This window comes from Eschscholzia californica, unplaced genomic scaffold (assembly GCF_041429995.1).
Source record: "Eschscholzia californica isolate CP2 unplaced genomic scaffold, dmEscCali1.0.p SCAF_4, whole genome shotgun sequence".
Lineage (NCBI taxonomy): Eukaryota > Viridiplantae > Streptophyta > Magnoliopsida > Ranunculales > Papaveraceae > Eschscholzia > Eschscholzia californica.
The window spans coordinates 27,226,551-27,248,150 of NW_028238461.1; the positions used below are offsets into that span (position 1 = coordinate 27,226,551).

The 21,600-nt window shown below is 36.3% G+C and overlaps 2 protein-coding genes across 2 annotated transcripts; one reads left to right on the forward strand and one right to left on the reverse strand.

The window, feature by feature from the left end:
* Positions 1–4,937: 4,937 nt before the first annotated feature.
* Positions 4,938–8,961, forward strand: LOC147543953 (uncharacterized). Its single transcript, XM_086634877.1, has 3 exons — positions 4,938–5,068; positions 5,152–5,214; positions 5,909–8,961. Exon 3 carries the CDS (start codon positions 6,475–6,477, stop codon positions 7,615–7,617), a length of 1,143 nt encoding a protein of 380 aa, XP_086491003.1. The 5' UTR covers positions 4,938–5,068; positions 5,152–5,214; positions 5,909–6,474; the 3' UTR covers positions 7,618–8,961.
* Positions 8,962–9,602: 641 nt separating this feature from the next.
* Positions 9,603–15,929, reverse strand: LOC147543954 (protein NRT1/ PTR FAMILY 6.2-like). The gene is made up of 6 exons (XM_086634876.1): positions 15,057–15,929; positions 14,856–14,958; positions 12,124–12,341; positions 11,493–12,034; positions 10,750–11,093; positions 9,603–10,412 (listed from the first exon to the last, which is right to left on the reverse strand). The coding sequence occupies exons 1-6, from the start codon at positions 15,057–15,059 to the stop codon at positions 9,883–9,885; spliced, it is 1,740 nt and encodes a 579-aa protein (XP_086491002.1). The 5' UTR covers positions 15,060–15,929; the 3' UTR covers positions 9,603–9,882.
* Positions 15,930–21,600: the final 5,671 nt, after the last annotated feature.

Here is a 21,600-nt window from a genome sequence, read left to right on the forward strand (position 1 = left end):
TGGTATTGATCTTGAACATCCTGTAGCATATGTTCATACCCAGAATGGTTTAGCAGAATCATTCATAAAACATCTACAATTAATTGCAAGACCAATGTTGATGAAAACTAAATTGCCTATTTCGGCATGGGGATCTGCAATATTACATGCTGCAGCTTTGATCCGTCTTCGGCCCAGAGCAAATGGTTATTCTCCGTTACAACATCTTTTGGGTCATCAACCAAATATTACACATTTACGTGTGTTTGGGTGTGCGGTGCATATCCCTATTTCACCTCCAAAACGTACTAAATTTGGACCTCAGCGGCGGCTGGGTATATATGTTGGTTTTAACTCACCATCTATTATAAGATATCTCGAACCTATGACAGGTGATACTTTTACCGCACGTTTTGCAGATTGTCATTTTGATGAGACAATTTTCCCACCATTAGGGGGAGAAAATCCGTCTACATCGGATAACAAAAAAAATGATTTATGTTGGCATACAGAGATTTTGTCTTACCTAGACCCTCGAACTAGTCAGTCAGAACTATAAGTAGAAAGGATAATACATTTGCAAGGCATTGCAAATAAACTACCGGATGCGTTTAATGATGTTGCAAGGGTAACAGAATCATATATCCCTGCTGCTAATGCTCGTGCACGAATTAATATTCCTGAAGGACCAGGAGAAACTGTTATAGCAAATGAGTCGTCTAAGCCACGTCAGAAACGTGGACGACCAATTGGTTCTAAAGATACTATTCCCAGAAAGAGGAAGAACCAATCACAAAATAATAGTTCTCTAGAAGAGACTATAAATGATACACCAACACTTTCTGAACAAATACCCCTTGAAGAGGGTAAAGCCTTTGATGAGGCAGTGTTACAAAACAATGAGGAAGTCTCTATAAATTATGAATGGTCAAAGGAAGTATGGGACCGAAATGAAACAATTATCGACGAGGTATTCTCTTTTGCAGTGGCAACCTCAATTCTGAAAGAGAATGATGATTATGAACCACGCTCTATTGAGGAATGTCGACAAAGACCTGATTGGTCGAAATGGAAAGATGCAATTCAGGCAGAATTAGATTCACTCAATAAGGGTAGTGTTTTTGGACCAGTGGTCCTTACACCCAAGGATGTAAATCCAGTTGGGTTCAAATGGGTTTTTCTAAGAAAACGAAATGAAAATAATGAAATTGTTCGCTACAAAGCACGACTTGTGGCACAGGGTTTTCTACAAAAACTTGGGATAGATTATGAGGAAACATATTCTCTTGTTATGAATTCCATTACATTTAGATATTTAATCAGTCTAACCGCTCAAAAAGGACTCGATATGCATCTACTAGATGTCGTTACTGCATATCTATATGGCAATCTAGATACTGATATTTATATGAAGGTACCTGAAGGATTCAAGTTACTTGAAGGAAAACCACGTGTCATGTATTCACTTAAACTTAATAGAGCTTTATATGGTTTAAAGCAATCAGGGCGAATGTGGTACAATCGTCTCAGTGAATACTTGACCAAGGAAGGTTATGCAAATGATCCGATTTGTCCATGTGTGTTCATCAAGAAATCAAATATTGGATTTGCTATCATTGCAATATACGTTGATGATATAAACTTAATTGGGACAGTTGAAGATGTCTCAAAAGCTGCAGAATATTTGAAGAAAGAATTTGAGATGAAAGATCTTGGAAAAACAAAATTCTGCATTGGTTTACAAATTGAGAGGAGCACAAGTGGCATACTTGTTCATCAAAATTTATATACTGAAAAAATCTTGAAAAGATTTCACATGGACACTTCATATCCTCTTAGTACTCCAATGGTTGTCAGATCTCTAGATACTATAAAAGATCCTTATCGTCCTAAAGAAGATAATGAAGCACTACTTGGTCCTGAAGTACCATATTTAAGTGCAATCGGTGCTTTATTATATTTGGCTCAATGTACTAGACCTGACATCTCTTTTGCAGTAAATTTATTAGCCAGGTTCAGTTCGGCACCTACAAAGCGACATTGGATGGGAATAAAACATATCCTTCGATACCTTCGGGGAACTACTGACATGGGGTTATTCTATTCGACAAATTCATCCGATAGTTCACAAGTAACAGGATATACTGACGCAGGATATCTCTCTAATCCACATAAGGGAGTTTCACAAACAGGTTATGTTTTTACTAGTGGTGGTACAACTTTCTCTTGGCGATCAAGTAAGCAAAGTATCCCGCGACATCTTCCAACCATTTAGAGATTATTGCTCTTCATGAAGCTACTAGAGAATGTGTATGGTTAAGGTTTATTATCAGCATATTAGAATTTCATGTGAACTCTCTGAAATTACAAAGTCACCTACCATTATTTATGAAGACAATGCGGCTTGCATTGCCCAAATCAAAGAAGGATATATCAAAGGTGACAGAACGAAACACATTTCGCCAAAGTTATTTTTCTCACACCATCTACAGAAAAATGGTGAAATTGATATTCAGAAGATACAGTCATGTGAGAATTATGCTGACTTGTTTACAAAGTCTCTGCCTACTACAACGTTCAGAAAAACTAGTAGAAGGTATCGGAATGCGACGCTTGAATAATCAAATGACGTAATACTACACCGTCCACGGTATGATATTCGTCAGAGGGAGAATATTATCGTGTCAAGATTTACAAATCACTAATACTAGATATCTACACTCTGTACTCTTTTTCCTTCGTCCAGTTTTTGTCCCAATGGGTTTTTCTGGCAAGGTTTTAACGAGGCAGCATTTTGTATATCCAGTGCCATTCAGAAACTCTATATGATGGTCATCCAAGAGGGAGTGTGAGTAGTGGCTGCCCATATATTTTGTTATAAAGGGATTTGATAGTTGCCCATAAACTCTCCACAAGTTGCTATAGGTATGATGTGGTGGCCCACATAATACACTTAAGATTTAAGATATGAGGTGTCTAATAGAAGAAGGATTTTATCCAAATTCTACATGCAAGGATGAGGTGTTGTTCCTACAAAGCTAACACCCATATGGTGTACACCTGGATGGGGTTACGTGTTGCCTTTGTTGGTCATCTTTCTTGGGTATTTATACCCCATTTGTAGTAACTTTTTGGATAGAGAAAAAGATAAGATCTTTAATATAATAGAAAGAATTTGGTGCAACTCTTGTATTTTCTTATACTTGACAATAGTTTTTATTTTGGTAATTATTTCCAACAATACTATATATTACTCTTTCACTTCTTTCTATCATTCTACTCTTTTATCTTTATCATATTCTTTTTTCACGCATAAGCCCAAGTTCCCAAAACAAATACCAGTTGATAACGGTTTGCTAGAACCACAAGTAAGAGCCACTTATTTTTCTTATGATTAGTTCTTCTGTCTACAACTATTGGTTGGAGTTATAAGAGGTTTAATTAGTCTTACACCTTAGATGTCAAGGGTTCGATAGACGTTGATAATTCAAATAACAAAAAAAAAAATCTTTTAAGATCGAAACACCTTCTAATAGACAACTAGAAGAGGTACACTTTCTCCCTTAGAGGTTAGAGAAAAAGTAATTTTCTATCTGTCCTTTATTCAGTTGGAACAAGATCGTTTGAAAAATCTCTGTGTATTTTTGGCTTTGGGTCTAGGCTACTTATTCATGTTGTGGAGTTTCTTGGCCTGCTAGTAGGGGTTGGAATCGGTTCAGACCGGTCGATACCGGACTCTAACTTCATCGGATCGATCGACTCAGACACAAAATGTTGGTGACCACCTATTTATTTGGGCGGTCTCGGACGGTCACTTTCAAGAATTGTAAACTTCATTTTCATCCACATTAAACAACCCTCAAACAACAAATATGAATCGAACCATTAAGTATGAAAGAAACCAATATATAATTAAGTATGAATGAAACTAGTGAGGACAAAAGATTCAGAGAAATACATAACACAAAGTTATACAGACCTTTGTAGTACGATGCTCGGTGCAAAAGTTCAGATGGATTGAGAGATTCAGAGAGAATGATATAAATGGAGACATTTAGAGAGAGAACAACCATCATAAGTCTATAAAATCCGATGTTCTACAACCTCTGAAAATGAAGACGAGTTTATTCGGTCACTAGTACCAGTCGGGTATTTGGACGGGCCTTATTAGTGGGTCGGTTAGCGGGCGGTCAGCCGACATAGAATTTTGATTGTGACCGTCCGCCAATTCTTTCGGGCCGGTCGGTTACTGACCGTTATGGCCATCGGGTGCCCATGGACACTTTTTGTCTCGGTCGAACGGATCGGGTAGCGGTCTTCCGGATCTTTTTCTCACCACTACCTGCTAGTACAAGGATCACCCTTATCCAGCTGACCCAAGTCCCATGGCCTGAGGACTCTTAATCGGGTAGGATAAGGACTAGTACTTTCAGGCCTCGACCATGGCCCCAACCTGTCCTAAGAGCAGCCGGGGTTGGTCTTGTGATGGTCGTGGCACACTATCCGACCCTTCATGGCGTCCCTAGGCCTGGTCCTGTAGTAGGCCTAGTGCACCGACCCCATGCTCGGTACTTTACCAGGGCGTGTTCTCTCAGCCACATGGTCGAGACTTGCACCTTTCCACTTCTAACCGCTACTAATCAAGCCCCATGCTCTTAGTGTAATTCGTTGTAGGATTGATCACGGTTAGCCGCAATTCAACCATTTGAACTACGAATCATAGTTTGTTTCTAGCTAACTTTATGATACAAAGTGATGGAACTTAATGATCTTCATCACCTTATCCTTGATCACATTGCCATCTTGTTCAAAGGGCATCTCCTTCCTAGGGCGAAACTACTAAGAGGCTAAATCCGGCTGCTGCCCGGTGGCAATTTCGTAATATTTATATTAAAGAGGGCTAATTTAGTATTTTCAACCTATTGTCTAATTCTTAGGGGTTGGAGTTTTAGAGGGTTACGGACTTGATGAACTATTAGAAACTGCTGCCGGATAGAAACGAATAACTCCACTAAATCTTCATTGGCTCATTGCTAATGCTATAAATTTCAGGAGTCAGGACCAATCTTTGTTGTTCATGCAATTGAAGGTTAGTAATTAGTATTGGGTTGAAAATTCTTATCTATCCAAACAATTCTTTGAAGGTTTTCATGAATTTTATTTTGTTTATAGGGTTTGATCAAGTTTAAATTCAATAAATTGGGGGTTCAACTTCAACTTCAAAATCAAATACTAGTAAGTTATCACTCCATTCTATCATTCTATGTATTTTTTAAGGCTTGATTTAAGAATATAGTTTGCTGATTTTGTGTTCAAATTTGAAGATTTCTTAGGAATTTCAAATTCAAAATCAAATTACTTATTAATCTGACAAGTTGTTTGTATATGATTTTGAATGTGTTTTATGTGTTATACTTTTTTGTAAAAAGAATTGAGTTTAGGTATTCAAACTCATACAATAATTTGGTCAATTTACTTCTGCACATGAAATGTTTGATAATATGACTAATAGGCATCTATTAAACATAGCTAATTTTGTTTATTTGATTGTCTATAGTTTTGACTATGTTTGTAATATTTAGATTTCATTAATTGTTTTTGATATGTCATATGTTGATATGTACGTACATACATCTTTGATTGTTATATATACATATATCTTGATTTCTTTTATGTTGATATGTAAGTAGATATGTCTTAGATTGTTATATACATATATCTCGATTTATTTTATGTTGATATGTAAGTAGATATGTCTTGGATTGTTATATATACATATATCTTGATTTATTTTATGTTTATATGGTGATATGTAAGTAAATGTGTCTTAGGTTGTTATATATACATATATCTTGATTTATTTTATATTTATATACACTTGTTTATTTAATAGTTTGATCCAATTTAACTCTAAATTTATACTTTTTAGCATTCTAATAGGATGTCAGAAGTTCCTCAAGTAACTAAGCGAAGGAAGACTATAGATTCGTATTTTAAACCTCGAGAACACAACAAGACAAAAGAAGAAGCCGATCTAAAGCTGGCACTTCATTACCTGATGAGCAACCTCTTAACTCTCCATTATTTGATATTCAAAGGGTCGAAGACAGGGGAAGTGGTACACAACGAGTTGTACCTTTAGGAAATGTTGAAGCTTCTTTTTTTCAACGTGATCCAGGATTACGTCTTCAAGTATGGTAACATCCGGTTAATAAACAAGACGAGGTTCGAAGGGCATATCTTAATGCCGAACCGTACCAACCTGTCCTTCAAGAGTATCCACAAACTAAATCTGGGAAACAACTCCGCAGATTCCAGGGTTCGTGGTTTACTCGGTTTCCTTGGCTCGAGTATTCTCCTGCAAAAGATGCTGCATTTTGTCTTCCATGCTTCATTTTTGAATCAAATCCACCAAAGCGTTCAGTATTTACGGTTGAAGGGTTTAGGAAATGGAAACGAGTTAACGACGGAAGCAAATGTGCGTTCCTAACACATATGGGGGAACATGATTCTGTGCACATGAAGGCAGTAAGATCTTGCAAAGATTTAGGAGACACATCTCGTCACATCGACAAATTAATCAATATACAATCTAAGGAAGATATTGAGAAAAATCGGCTAAGGCTCAAAACGACAATTGATTGTTTGCGGTATCTTGCATATCAAACATGCGCATTTAGAGGTCATGATGAATCTATAAATTCATCAAATCGTGGGAACTTCATTGAATTGATAAAGCTTTTGGCCTCAGTAAGTGATAAAATTGCAAAAGTAGTCTTAGAAAATGCTTCAGGAAATGCCAAGTATACATCTCCTAAGATTCAGAAAGAAATATTGTCCATTCTTGCTAGCAAAGTGAGAAAAAAGATTCGTGAAGAAGTTGGGAATTCAAAATATTGCGTTCTTGTTGATGAAGCACAAGACGAGTCATTTAAAGAGCAAATGGCCATTGTTTTGCGATTTGTTGATGATGACGGTGTTATCAAAGAGCGATTTTTTGACGTGTTGCATGTTAAAAACACTACTGCGTTGACTCTTAAACAAGCTATATCTGATGTCCTTGCTCATAACAACCTTCAGATTGACAACATGCGAGGTCAAGGGTATGATGGTGCTAGCAATATGCGGGGTGCCTTTAATGGACTGCAAGCCTTATTTCTTAAAGATTGCCCAACAGCATATTATGTGCACTGTTTTGCACACAGACTACAACTAGCATTAGTTGGAGCTTCTAAAGAAGTAGGTGATATTTGGCGATTTTACTCTAAGTTAAATGCAATTGTTAATTTTGTCTGTGCCTCTCCTCTATGTCAAGATGTGTTACAATCTTCTCGTTTAGATGAAATCTCAAAAATGTTAGCTATCGGTGAACTCGAGACAGGTAAAGGAGGCAACCAAATGAGTAACTTGCATCGTCCTGGAGCTACCCGTTGGAGTTCTCATTTTGGTTCCGTTAGGAGTTTGATTACTATGTTTGGTGCAACATGTGCAGTTCTTAGAGAAATTATGGAAACCACAACAAATATTGCTTTACGTGGGGAATCTCATGGTCTTTATCTTGCAATGACATCATTTGAGTTCGTCTTTATATTACAGTTGATGAGTAAAGTTATGGAAATCACAGATATGCTTTGTTAAGCTCTTCAACAAAAGTTTCAAGATATTGTCAATGCAATGAACTTAGTTATAAATACAAAAATACTTCTTCAGAAGTTGAGAGAAGATGGTTGGGATGATTTCATTCAACATGTTGAATCATTTTGTAACAAGCACGACATCGTAATTCCGGATATGAACTCTCGTTATCTCGTAGGCACACTTCGTTCTTCTCAACAACGTGACTTTATTACTGTATCACATCATTATCGTGTGGATTTGTTTAATGCTGCAATATATTTTCAGTTAGTAGAGTTGAACACAAGGTTTAATGAGAATACTATGGAACTTCTTATTCTTAGTTCAGCTTTGGACCCGAGAGGCGCTTATAAGTCCTTTAAGGTCGATGATATTTGCAGACTCGCTGAAAAGTATTATCCACAAGATTTCAGCAGTCAAGAGATAATTATTTTGAGGTGTCAGTTGTTACATTATGAGGTTGATGTTACCAAACATCTTGAATTTTAAAATATGTCAACTATTTTGGAGTTGAGTAAAAAGTTGGTTGAAACAAGAAAGTCAGAGGATTATTATCTAATTCATAGATTGATTTGTCTAGTATTAACTTTACCAGTTTCTACAACAACTACTGAACGAGCATTTTCAGCCATGAAACTCGTCAAGACAAAACTTCGCACCAAAATGGAAGATGATTTTCTTAGAGATTGTATGATTATTCATATTGAGAGAGAGCTTGCTGAAAAGATTGATTCTGATTCGATAATTGATGAGTTTTGTTCTTTGAAAGATCGTAGGGCACAACTCAAGTAACATAGGTTTTATTCTTTAAATGATCGCGAGGAACAAATGATTCTTATGATTGGCCATAGTAATTTTTATATTTTTGAGTTTTTTCATATCTTTGAGTGATTCTTATATCTTTTGATCAGATAGTGACTCTTTTTATTGTTTGTCGGTATTCAAGTCGTCTTTATTGAATATATAATGAAATTGGTTTACATAAAGACAATAGTGAATGCAAATGTTAGTTCGATTTTGCTTATTCTTATACGATGATCTCAATTTAGTCAGTTATCTTCCTTTCCAGTTTTACTTTTTCAAATCTAGCTTTAATTGGTTTATATCTTACGAAATATGTTATTTTGACAGGTACTGAAGTGAACAAATACCATAATTTAGTACATGAGCATATAGACAAAGGAGAAAACTATTGTGCATCCCATCGGGTATTAATTTCTTTTTATTTTCTGAATGAACTTAAAAGCTTAAGCAGTCTATTAACAATGCCTTCACATTTTAGTTTTGCAAGTAGTTGATGCATATTTAGTAGAAGTTAAATACATAATAACTTTCATACGCAAAAAATCTGCTTACTTCAACTCAAAGGTCAGTCCCCCCGGGATTAAAATCCTGGTTCCGCCCTTGCCTCCTTCATGAGTTTCTTCTACTATATGTCCTTGAGAATCCTCTATATTGTTCTTCTTCTAAGCCTTCACACATTAGAAAAACCGAATGGAATTTGAAGTTGAAATGGGTTCAATTTACATAAAACGAATAGGTATGCGCATTAGGAATATGATTGTTTTATTAAGGACGCTTTTATAGTAATGGTTCATCCAAAAGACTAGTCCGTTTGTCAAAGATGTATAATTGATCTGTCATTAGTTTGATCAGTTGCAATTGTAGACGTTAGACCATTAAGATCAATTCGAGAAGAACGTCATGCGTCCGACCTTGGTGGGTGCCCGAAAGCCACAAGAGAGCCCAACGCCAGCGCAGATCGTCTGATCCTTTTGCGGGATTAAAGTAAACCATTTGATTTGGACGCTCTCTTACTGTAAACTAACCCCCAACCTAACTTTTACTCTTTCTGATTTAATCCCTACTTTAACAGATTTTGGTTACTTTAACCGATTTGATTCAGGCAATGACACATCTATTTCTTGAGTTTGACTACTCAAACTGATTCAAAATCGGCCCCGATCCCAATAGTAATTAAAAATATATTTAGTAGAACATTAATTCATTCATTCATTGATAACGAACATCCTACGACCATTGCAAAACAGCTAAGAAAATAATCAACTTATTGATCTGTCGAATCTCTCAAACAAGTGCAAAAATTAACCAAAACTACTTAACGGGTTAATCCCAACTTAATTACATACAAAAGTAAAGAAACAGAAACAAAATAGAAGCAAAAAAAAACGTTGAAAACCATCCATGCACACATGCATGCATGCATTATCAATACTAGTACAAGTAGAGACATTATTGATCAAAGAACTAACACTTTTCTTCACCAACATTCTCCATCTGCACCAAACGTTTTTGCTTATCAACATTAGACTTAAACCACATTGAACAAACAAGGAAGAATCCAAAGTTAATGAAGCTTAAAACAGCTAAAAGACCATAAAAGCAATCAAGTCTGCCATTGTTGATATTATCAGTCAACCATCCATCTTCATTGTTGCTTCCTGTTACCTTTTGTACCACTGATACCAAAAAGCTACTAAGAAAGAACCCAAATGAGAGTGTTGTGAGAAATAGACCAGTACTCATTGTCTTCATTCCCTTTGGTGATTGTGTTATGAAGAAATCAAGTTGGCCTGTGTAAATAAATGCTTCTCCTGAACCTACTAAGAAGAATTGTGGGATCAAAAGGAAAACAGATATCGGTAGGTCTTCTGTCGAATTAGGGTTTTTGGTGGATTTTGCTACCGATAAACGTTTGACCTCAACCAGTGCTGCCACCGCCATTCCTAGGATCGATAAGATGAGTCCTATTGACATTCTTTGAAGGTTTGTAAAACCTACATTTCACAATGAAATAAAATTATAGTTAGTAACCTATAATCTATTCAAGAATTACGTAAAGTGTAATTACCAAAATTGTAAACGGTTAATTAGTATCTATGTGTTCTAAGAAAATTTAAAAATGTTCAAATTACACCCTTGTCTACACCCTTGTGCACCACATCACCACATCTCAAATAGTCTATCTTTTTAATCGTTTTATCTCAAATATCTATATCTTGTTTAAAGGGTAAAAAATAGTCATTGTAAGAACCATTTAGCAAAAGTGAAATAACGGAGAAGCGATGATAATGGAAGATAATTATCATAAAATAAAATTTATATGTTGGGTACCTTGGTCTCCTTTCCATTTCTTCCATAGAGGCATGATTACGCGGTCATTGACAGCAAGGGTGATTAAAATGGCCCCAACAAAGAAGACAGTAAGCGAACCGGCCGGAATCTGGAAACTTCCAATCGATCTCTTCATGGTTGATGCTTGTTCAACCGAAAATGTAATCATTTGAGCGTAAGTAGTCCAAAATATGATAGTAGTTGCCCAAATTGGCAATAAACTAACCATCATTTTCACTTCCTCTATTTTAGTTACTGAACATAACTTCCATGGGTTTGGAGTAGATATTGAACCAATTGTGTCAAAGTCTCCTTCTGTTATAATGGCTGCCTTGTCCAAGCAACTACAACACAAAGATAATCAAGAACTTGTTAACAATGTGAATCATGAAATTATAGTTTTAGATCTCAAATGATAATTAATGGATAAACATAACTTCAAAGATGGGAGTAAACTCCTCATTCCTTGTTCATGCATGAATCAGAGATACACTATTAAAGCGCAAATCAATATGTATCTTTATATTATATATTCATGATGCATGTATGTGATGTGAGAATAGTCTCACATCGAAGGACAATCTAGCAACCAATAGTCCCACATGGGAGAAGGGCGATCTTGCAACTAAGATTATAGTTTCTAGGTCCTCCCCACTCATTGCTGATTAGTTTTGAGGTTGGTGACCACAAACTTAACACGTGATATCTGTGAGATGTTGGAATAAAAGGTTTATCGTAGTTACCGGAACTGATCGGTGTGATGGATTCTGGTTGTCTCAGGCGAATCTTCATATAGATTGTAGTAAGAAGGTAAATTGAGCCTTCTTTTCTTAATGGCAGAAGCAACAACTTGAGAAATATGAACAATAGGACTTCCTAAGCTTTTCTTGTACCTATATCTCTTAGTTCCTGATAAGAATATCAATACAGCTACAAACATGGAAACTGAACAAATCCCATAAGCCCAACCTCTACTAACTTCATCTTGAATATAAACAAGAACTGTTACTGCCAATAAAGTTCCTGTACTTATGAGGAAGAAAAATCTGTTAAAGAAATAAGCCATTTGAGATTTCTCCTTTTCATCTTTTTCATCAAATTGATCGGTTCCAAAGCCCGAAACACTCGATTTTAAGCCTCCTGTGCCTAATGCAATTAAGTATAAAGATAAGTAAAGAACACCCATTTGAAGTCCATTTGCTTGTTGACATTTTCCCCGAACCAAATCACATGGAGGTGGTCGGAGTTGTGGTAGTTTTGTCGACATCGCTAAGATGCCTGTACCCTGAAATTCAGAAAACCCAACATTTTAGACAACTATAAATTTGTATGTTCATATTATACTTAGAAAACAATAGTTGTTCATATATATACCAGTGTTTGAACTAAGGCAAAAATGGCAATAGTATTGTATCTTCCTAAGAAAGAATCAGCAAGAAAGCCACCAAGAAGACAAAGTAGAAATGATGTGCCCATAAAATCAGTCACGATATTGGCCGATGTAGTACTAGGGAGATGCATTGTTCCAACCAAGTACGTCACAAGGTTCACTGCTATTCCCATTGTCGATAGTCTCTCGCATATTTCAATCCCTGTGAACATTCGCATTGATTAGCAAATTCTAAAATATAACATTGACTACTTAAAAGTGTAATGTTAGAGAGGAGAGGTTCAATATTGTGTTTTTTCTGTTAAACCGGTTAACGGTGTTAGGTAACGGTGATGTAAGCTTCTTCTTCGCCTCGTTTTCTTTTCAGTTGTACACTAGTTCGACAAAATCTTTCACTTAATGTGGTAGTGTAGAGAACATCTAGAACTAACGTTTATCTTTTTGAATATCTTGCCATTTCCAGTTTTAATAGTTTGATGAAAAGACTAAAGCTTCACTTGAAAAATTGTGTTTTCTTTATTATTCGTACCCTGAGTTACAATTTCGTGGTTTATTCTCAAATACAAATATGTACTAATTAATTTTTACTTATAGCACTTGAATTAGAAAAAAATTGTAATAGATAATCATGTTTAGAGTTGCAAAAAATACTTTCTACTTAATTTCCCTATATCATAGAGTAGTTACTAATATTTCAATTTGGCAAACAAAGAATTTTCTTGTTTGGAAGTAATTTTGTTTGTCCCTATCATGTCAAAATTGCTAGATAATGAAGATTCAAATATATGAATTGATTGAGTAATAAATAGGAATTCCAAATTATTAAAATGAAATCAGTCTGAATTTGAAGAGTCTGAACCAAATCGACTCAAAATTAATCAAAGCACTCATCAAAAACAACCTAAACTCTAACTTAAGAGCATCTCCAATGCAAATCTCAAAAGAAATTCAAATTGTCCTTTCTGTCAAGTCTCGGTTGAGATTCTCTCTCCTAGATGACACTATTGACTACGATCAACGCATGTCGTCCTAATAATCGCAATTCAAATAAACCAAAGATTCAACCTTCTCTAGGATTTGAACCTGGGATCTCCAGGACTTTCTGGAGTATATGTCAACACCTTGGAACCACTTGGGCTATCAACTGTTGACGACACTATTTGACTATTGAGATGCTCAATTCAAAAGCCACCTCCAATGCAACACTCCCAAATAACTTAGGTATCATCCTAGATGGATAGTTTTGCTTTTAAGAATGAGTCGCAAATGGAAGTCATCAAAAAAAAATTTCAAATGGAGTATTGAATTTCTTCTCAATACATATATCTAAGAATTAAATATTGTCACATCATCCTAAAACCCAAATTGAGTCTTGTATTCAAGAGTGTTTTTTTGTAAAAGCTCAAAAGAATTATAGGCAGCACTTTAGATTTTTCAACAAGAGACTTGGATTCTAGATTCTCTTAAACTCAAGATAGATTTCAGATGTGACTTAAGATGAAAAAAGAAAAAGGTAAGACAAAAAGAGAGTTAATGAAGGTCGTCTACCATGGGTGATGCCCACAAGATTAATATGGTGCAGAAAACTAGGACAAGTAAGGTGCCAAATGAAAGTTGGGACATGGGGGACTACAGTTTCCACACAGACAGAATAAGAATCTAACACCTTTTTCAAAAAGTAATGAGAAGATTGGAATATTTCTTTTCCTATTCCATACACAGAGTGACAGAGGGCCCAGTTTTGTGTTAGTATTCTCTGAGAAGAGAATAAAAAATTAATAATCTCACTTAAAACACTAAGGTTGACTTTAAACCCTAATTCTTGGCACAAAAGAAAATTAATAATCTCATTTATGATTAAGATCTTGCTTTCTATTACAATTTAATAAAGGACTTACAATCTTAAGTTTAGTTAAAATGTCTTTAAAACGAGTTTCCACGTCTAATGCTAAAAATAGTTTATTCTCTTTCATATTCGTGTTGTGGTTCAATCGGATGTAAGAATTGAGTTCCGTCCAATACCAACTCTTAGCTAATTTAACTATTTCCTTTCAAATCATGCTACTTAAAGTTACTTGTCTAATTTCTTCATCTGATTTAGGTGCCCAGTATATTTCTCTAACTCAAAGTCTACCAGACTAGAAAATTGATTAACCGAATACATTTAGAAGGTATCATTCTATTGCTTTGCCTTTTCTTTAGTGGACAATTTGGAAGAAATGAAATAATAGTATGTTACATGGTATTGAGATGAGTCTGACTCCGATAATTAAGTGGAAGACGTTACTTCTTTATGCACGGGGAGCTTCATTCACATGTTTTAGAGATCTCTCTTGGTTATAATACCATTTGAACGGGAAGTATGTAATTTTTATTTTAATGTCTTTTTCTATGTAACTCGTGTCGTCTTAACACTAAAAGTAAATCAAATAATGGAAAGAACATTCTCTTTTCATTTCCTAAAGAAAACATAATTCGTTCTCGAGTTTCTACAATCACCTTTATTGTACTAAAAGTACTAATAATTAGTAATAAAACTAAGATTCCAAACCAACCCTTCTTCTCAACTTTTAATCAATTTCTTAAACACTCAAATTAAATTCATAGATGCATATAGTGAAAAACATAAACCCTTGAAAGTTGGAAATTATAAGTTCAAGATTTGAATAGTATGAATAAATATGAATGAGGTGGAAGCAATAGAGAAATTGCAAACCTAATGTTAGGGCAGCAGGCACCCATCCTCCAGTTTTCGACCTATCAGCAGGAAAACCTTTGTAGTCCACTGAATCGGCCACGGCCCAACCCATCTTTCCCTCCTGATAAAATAATATAAATGCAGCTCAAGTATATGAATAATAGATGAATAAATAATCTTAACTTAGAACAATAGAGAAAAAGAATAGAAATCACAAACCATTTCTTTTGATTTGCAGCTCAGAAAATGAAGAAGGAGCTTCAAAAAATAGCTAAGGGAGTGTTAACTAACAAAGACACTCTTCTCCTAATTAGTAGGACGTGTTCTCACAAGTTGGTTTGTGTTAGGGAACTTCTCATTTTATAGTGGAGAGGGATGAGACATTTTCACCCCTATAGTGACCTCCACTATCAAATTTAAACTGATTTAAAAACTACTTGTTTTAATAAAGTTGTCAGGCCATTGTGGTGATGAGTGATATATTATGTTTATCAAAACAAATGGAAGGTTCTAGCTCTTTATTTTAGGTTTTTTTTTCCGAATATTCATTAAAATTAGTGATATGGAATTGATATTGGAGAAGATCTGATAGAGAAGAAAGAAGGAAACAAAGGAATCTAGAGCATGCCATAATTGCCATTGGCCATTGCATCTTCATTTATCTCACTTTTGTATTCAAGGTGTGGGTGTATGTTTTACTTTTTGGGTCCGTCCACCAAGAGCTTTGAACCACATACACCAAAATATTACGAATACTTTCAGTGGGGGGTCAAGGATTTGGACGTAGGAAGAGCAAAATTATATACCCAAACGAAAACTACTCCAAACACAATATTTAACGAAAGAAAAGATATCAACATGAATACTTTACATAATATAGATTTTTATGAATGTATATTAAATCAAGGACGGAGTCAAGATTTCACATTAGACACGGCTGACCATAAATTAAAATAGTAAAAAATGTTGTGAAAAATAAAGGAGTGAAGAAGAAAGACAATGAAAATATGAGCCAAGAGATAGAGACAAGAACTTGATTGGTATTCATGTTTGTAGAGAATTCTCTACTTTGGTAGAATGGTACATTGATACATTGGTCCATTAGCTAGAGACCTCTTTATATAGGCCTTGAAGAGTTACATATCTAATACAACAGTTACATATAACCAATGGTGCTTGAATACAAATGATGGTGGAGAACTTATGGTGGTGGAAGTTACAAAGTGTGGTGGTCATCCACCATAAATCAAATATTTATAACACTCCACCTGGATGTCCACCACATCAGAAATTGCCTCATTAAAACCTTACTAGGAAAATCCAATGGGACAAAACTAAAGTGAAGGGAAATGATTACAAATTCTTTCTATCTGTTCATCTTTGATGCCCGCATAATCTGCCTCATTAAAACCTTGAAAAATCCTGTGGGAAAAAATTTTAACGAAGGAAAAAGATTACAGTATCAAAATGCAGTATACAATGTCTTCATAAACTTGATCCCCCTCGTGAAGGTTGAGGGTGTTGTTCAACTTTTTATTGTCAGCTTCCTTTTGGTATATATACACAAAAATATAATAAGTAGCATTTGATATTTCAAGTTGCATTCATATAATTCTTTAAAGTTTATGCATCGATAAGATAATTCTCATATTTTGTGAAACCGATAAGATAATTCTCATATTTTGTGAAACAGATGTACAAATCACATTTCAATGTGCCATTATATATTTTATGCACGATCCACCTTACACACATAATAGGTGTTAAACTCATCATTCGATGACTAGTTGTCTCGCCAAAACTTTCTCAAGAAAATCCAATGGGACGAAACCTGAACGAAAGAAAAAACTATAACTTTGATAAAATTAAAAGAATTTTCAAGTACGCCTGATTAACTCATCAAAATCTTGACAAGGAAAATCTTGTGGGACAAAACCTTGACGAAGGAAAAAGAGTATAACGCGTAAAAGTTTAATGTTGACATTTTATATCATACTCCCTCTGATAAAGTATTAATAGGGAATTATTCCTTTTACATGAATATATGAATTATTGTCACTTTTCTGAAACCACATTGCATATGCATAGTATATTGTCTATACTACATTAGGTACTTCTGGACCTGAATTTCCAAGACATATGATAAATTGAGACAATATGAGTTGCTTTGGAGCTTTGAGCTTTTCAGTATTTCAGAATATATTTATTTTCAAGATTTTCTTTAGTTCGAATAATCTTTTTCAATACTCTATTCTCAGACAGAGGCCGCATCTCGGATCTTTGGCAGAAATAGGAACAATCAGAAAACAACCTCAAAAGAGGGGCTCTCTTAAATTCCCTCTCGAACTTTCGGTGATAAGGAATTAAATAACCAAAGCAAGTTATTTATAGTGGAAGAAGATATCCAAGAGACTTCTTAAAAACAAACAAGTGTCATTTAAGACAAAGACCAAACATATCTCGGGAACACACGAAGGAATGATGACCAAGGGATACACACGGCTCGAGATCGATCAGGTTTGATAGAATAACAACGGATTTCAAGGTGACGCATTCTATCCCCCAATAGCAAGGCTCCACGCATCTTCGCATGAGGGAACGAACTGTCGTGTGCAGTAACCCAAAAGATCAACACAGAAAGCGCATGATCAGAGGATCAAATCTATGACGTCACAAAATCACGCATGGAAAAGATTAATTACTCAAGCAGAAGATGAGACGTGTCTTGGGAGAACAAACCACATGTCAAGACAAAACATAACTGGGATGGCTCTGGCAAAAACAACGCTTAATGAGAAAGGAGCTCCACTTAGCAGATACCAATCACCTCTGGAATATCAAGAAAAAGGCCGTGCACTACGAAATGACCCAGGTCCAGGTAAGACCCAAAGAGTTTCACGAAACAACTCTGGGACAGATATTACTCTCGACTTCAGGTCTTCAAATAAAGTAAAAACACACGAGATACTTCTACTCCTTAGTCTCTTTACTTTCAACTAAGGAGTGGCGGGACTCATGATGATGCACAAACTGTCCAGACGTTGACTAATGTCTGAAAAGTCAAGATCAGACCCGAAGTCTCTTGGATCGACTCGACTTAAGGCAGCAGGACAGCTAAATACCTGATGATCCACCACATTTTCCCCTAACTGAGAGGTCGGCCAGAAGAAACCAGCTCTGCACAAAACGCCATTGACATGGATAGATCAGCCCTGAGGTCTCGAAAGGAAAAAAGGGGTCTCTACAGGTTCGGTCCATATCTTAGGCCCAGAACTGAGGAGATATCAGCGCTGCGCGACCTAAAGACTTAATCCCGAACTTTCTAGAAAGATCTCGGTCGGCCGCACATCTTGAAGTGTTTAAGCCCGATTGAACTCCACGTATCTAAAGGAGGAAACTTCTCCTTTAGAGTCTATCACTCCGGCAAGATACATACAAAGTATCCTTAAACTTAGGAACTTTCGCTTATCAAAGATCCGGGATAGATTCAAAGAGAAACCCTAGATACGCTAAAGAGGAAACTTCCCTTACGACAACCGCCTCACCACCGCCACTAATTACAGTCGGCCCAACTTCACCTATAAAAGGCCCCCCACATCGCCCTTCACAGGACACGATCTCTTCAACCCGAAAAGATCTCCCAATACTCAGAGTTCCCATAACTCGCCCCCCAAAAGGATCGATCAATATTCATTCTTTTATTGCAAAGAGCACCCTGACTGTCTTGAGCGTCGGAGCGGTTTTCGAACCCTTTGCAGGTTTTCCCCCCTCGGGAACAGGCGAACAGGAAGCAAGGAGCAAGGATCAAGGAGCGAGGATCTGGAGCAGGGAGCGAGGAGCTGGACTAGAGAAGCAGAGCAGAGAACCAAGACTGAACAGAGGAATCTCTCCTCTCACAACAGAATATACCATCATAACGGAGGATGTCATACATCAACTCCCTTTTTCATGCTGATTTAACGGGAGACCAATTTTCGACATCAGCATATGTGATTGAACATGAGAAGATCACGATGAAGAAGGTTTTTACGGCAGAGAATCCAGCGGATATGCTAATCAAGGCAGTTACAACTTTCAAGTTTATGCATTGCTTAGACTTGATTGGGATTTCCAAATGTTAGCCTTACCAGGGTTGGAGCGACGATGGCTCAGAGGCGCTGAGCTATGATGGTGGCGAATCTAAGTCAAGAGGAGCATATTCAAGTCAAGGTGGAGAATTGTTAGAAGTGACTCGAATATGGATGGGTATCGAACCCGATTTACGACCCGCTAACCGTTTACAATTTTGGACCCGTTAGCGGAGCTGATTGCTGAGGCAGTGCTGGTATGCGAAGCAGGGCTGTGAGGCAGAGCTGGACTCCGACACAGAGCTGGAATGCGGAAGCTAGGCTTATGTCGGTGATTAGTGTTATCCGTGTATAATGTTGGTTATAGAGAGAGTCGGTTGTAGAGAGTTGGTGAGGCGGTGGGATTAGGGGTTAGTGGTTATATAAACTAAACCCTAAGGAGATATCAGTACCACAATCTCACGAATCTCTTGTGTAAACTTGTTTGCTTATCATAGTGGAAATCATCGCTCCGTTGTCGCCGTGGAGTAGGTTTCACCAACCGAACCACGTAAATCTCTGTGTTATGTTCTTGATTGTTCTTTTCTATTCCTATTGCTTGTCTTCGATTACTCGAATTGTTCACATTAAACCCCGATTGGCGTAACAATCGACGATTGTGGGAAATACCTTGTAGTCAACAAAAAGAATTGTCGACAGTTTTGTGTTAACAGCACTTTACTGACGACTGTCATGAAACCAACATATTGCCGACCCTTTTGGATCGTGGCAGTATCTTTTCTCGGAGGTTTTTATTTTTTGTCGGCGACGCTATGCGTTCCATAGTAACTTTCATTTGTGTAGTGCAGATGAATATAACTACCAATATTGGGTATCCATGCATGCATCCAAGGTTGGTATGGTAGGTGGAGTTCTAATATGGAAAAATGAGCATTTGGTCCAAATTTTGGGGGTTCAATGCGCGTTCAGTCTAAACTTGGACATAAATGCGTTTCCGGTCCGAAGTGTCAGGACAACTCACACTTTTCGGGTTTTCATTTTATTTATCCCTCTTTTACCCCTCTACGGGAAATTTCCGTCTTTATTGACAATATGACGGACGACAGCGAAGCAATTAATTCCCCGTACATGACGTAATGTCAGAGAAACATTCAGTTTTTTTGAACATTCAAAATTGGCGCTATTTTTTGACGAAATTTTAGTCAATTTTTTTGGATCCCGCACATTATATTTTCTTTCAACTCCTTCTTTCTTTTTATTCATACATCCAAAAATCTTCTTCATCATTCTTATTTTGTTTCACATTTTATCTCTTTCAATCTCTAAAAACATAAAATTTCTGTTCTTTCTCTCTCTAAAAGTTTTATGTTCTTATTTTTGGATGTTCATCATTCTTATTTTGTTTCACATTTTATCTTCTTCATCTCTTTCAATCTCTAAAAACATCAAAGTTTTATGTTCTTTCTCTCTCTCTACAAGTTTTATGTTGTTATTTTTCTTCTTCATCATTCTTATTTGTTTCACATTTTATCTTCTTCATGTCTAAAAACATCAAAGTACATAACCAAATGGCCAGTGCACAGAACCATTCTCGGTACAGAAGAAAATTCCCAGTTCAAAAGTGTCCAGTACACAGAACAATTCCCGGTGCACAAGAAAATTCCCAGTACAAAAATGTCTAGTACATAACCAAATGGCGAGTACACAGAACGACTCCCGGTACGCAAGAAAATTTCCAGAACAAAAATGTCTAGTACATAACCAAATGGCCAGCACACAGAACAATCTCGGTACACAAGAAAATTCCGAGTACAAAAATGTGTAGTACATATCCAAAAAATGGCCAGTACTCTAAATAATTCCCGGTACACAAGAAAATTTCCTTGTACAAATCAATGAAAAACTACCGAAAATGAAGAAATTTGTTGAGATTGGAAAGAGATAAGAAATAAATCTGGAAAAAAGAACAAAATTTGTTGAGATTGGAGAGAGAAATTTAAAAAGATTGGAGAGAGAAATATGTGTGGAAGAAAATAAACAAGAAAAAAGAAAAAAGAAATAAATCTGGAAAAAAGAACGAAAATGGCAAGTTGGTAAATTTGTAATGGCAATTCTGTAAATTTGTGGAAAGTACAAGGTTTGATGTCAGGTGCGTCAGACTATTTTTCAAAAATTTTCGCATTTCCCGGGAATTTTTCGGTGGCAATTTTGTACATTTATGCAAAGTAGACAGTCTGATGGGAGGCGTGTCAAATTATTTTTCAGAAATTTTCTAATTTTTCCCGGGAATTTTTCGATGACCGTTTCGTAAATTTCGAAAAGAAGAAGGGTGTTTCGGAAATTCCACTCCCCAGCCTGACTTGTTAGACCTTCCCCTCACTGTTTATCTGCAGTGGGCCTGATACATATTGTTGGGCTGGTTTTGGGCGTTTTGCCCAATCTCTCTTCTAATATTCCCTCTGATTTCTTTTTGTGAAGAGTCGTTTTCCAATCAAATTCGGAAGTCGATGGGTTCCATTTCTTCAAATTCGTTATGCGTAGCTAACAAAATTTAGTATTGGCTCGTGTAGATTTAAGTACATCTTTTGTGACCGTAATGTTGTGCTCGATAAATATCCCGACCGAACCTGTTGGGGTACTTGGCCGGTTCAGATCTAGTGAGAGAAAGTGTTTGACTTTCTCTCACTAGATCTGAC

Coding starts and splice junctions, on each gene's coding strand:
- LOC147543954 (XM_086634876.1), bottom strand. Junction 12,342..14,855: donor GCCTGCTGCCCTAACATTAG/GTTTGCAATTTC, acceptor GAATGTTCACAG/GGATTGAAATATGCGAGAGA. Junction 10,413..10,749: donor GAAATGGAAAGGAGACCAAG/GTACCCAACATA, acceptor TGTGAAATGTAG/GTTTTACAAACCTTCAAAGA.
- LOC147543953 (XM_086634877.1), top strand. CDS start 6,475: ATGGGGGAACATGATTCTGTGCACATGAAGGCAGTAAGATCTTGCAAA.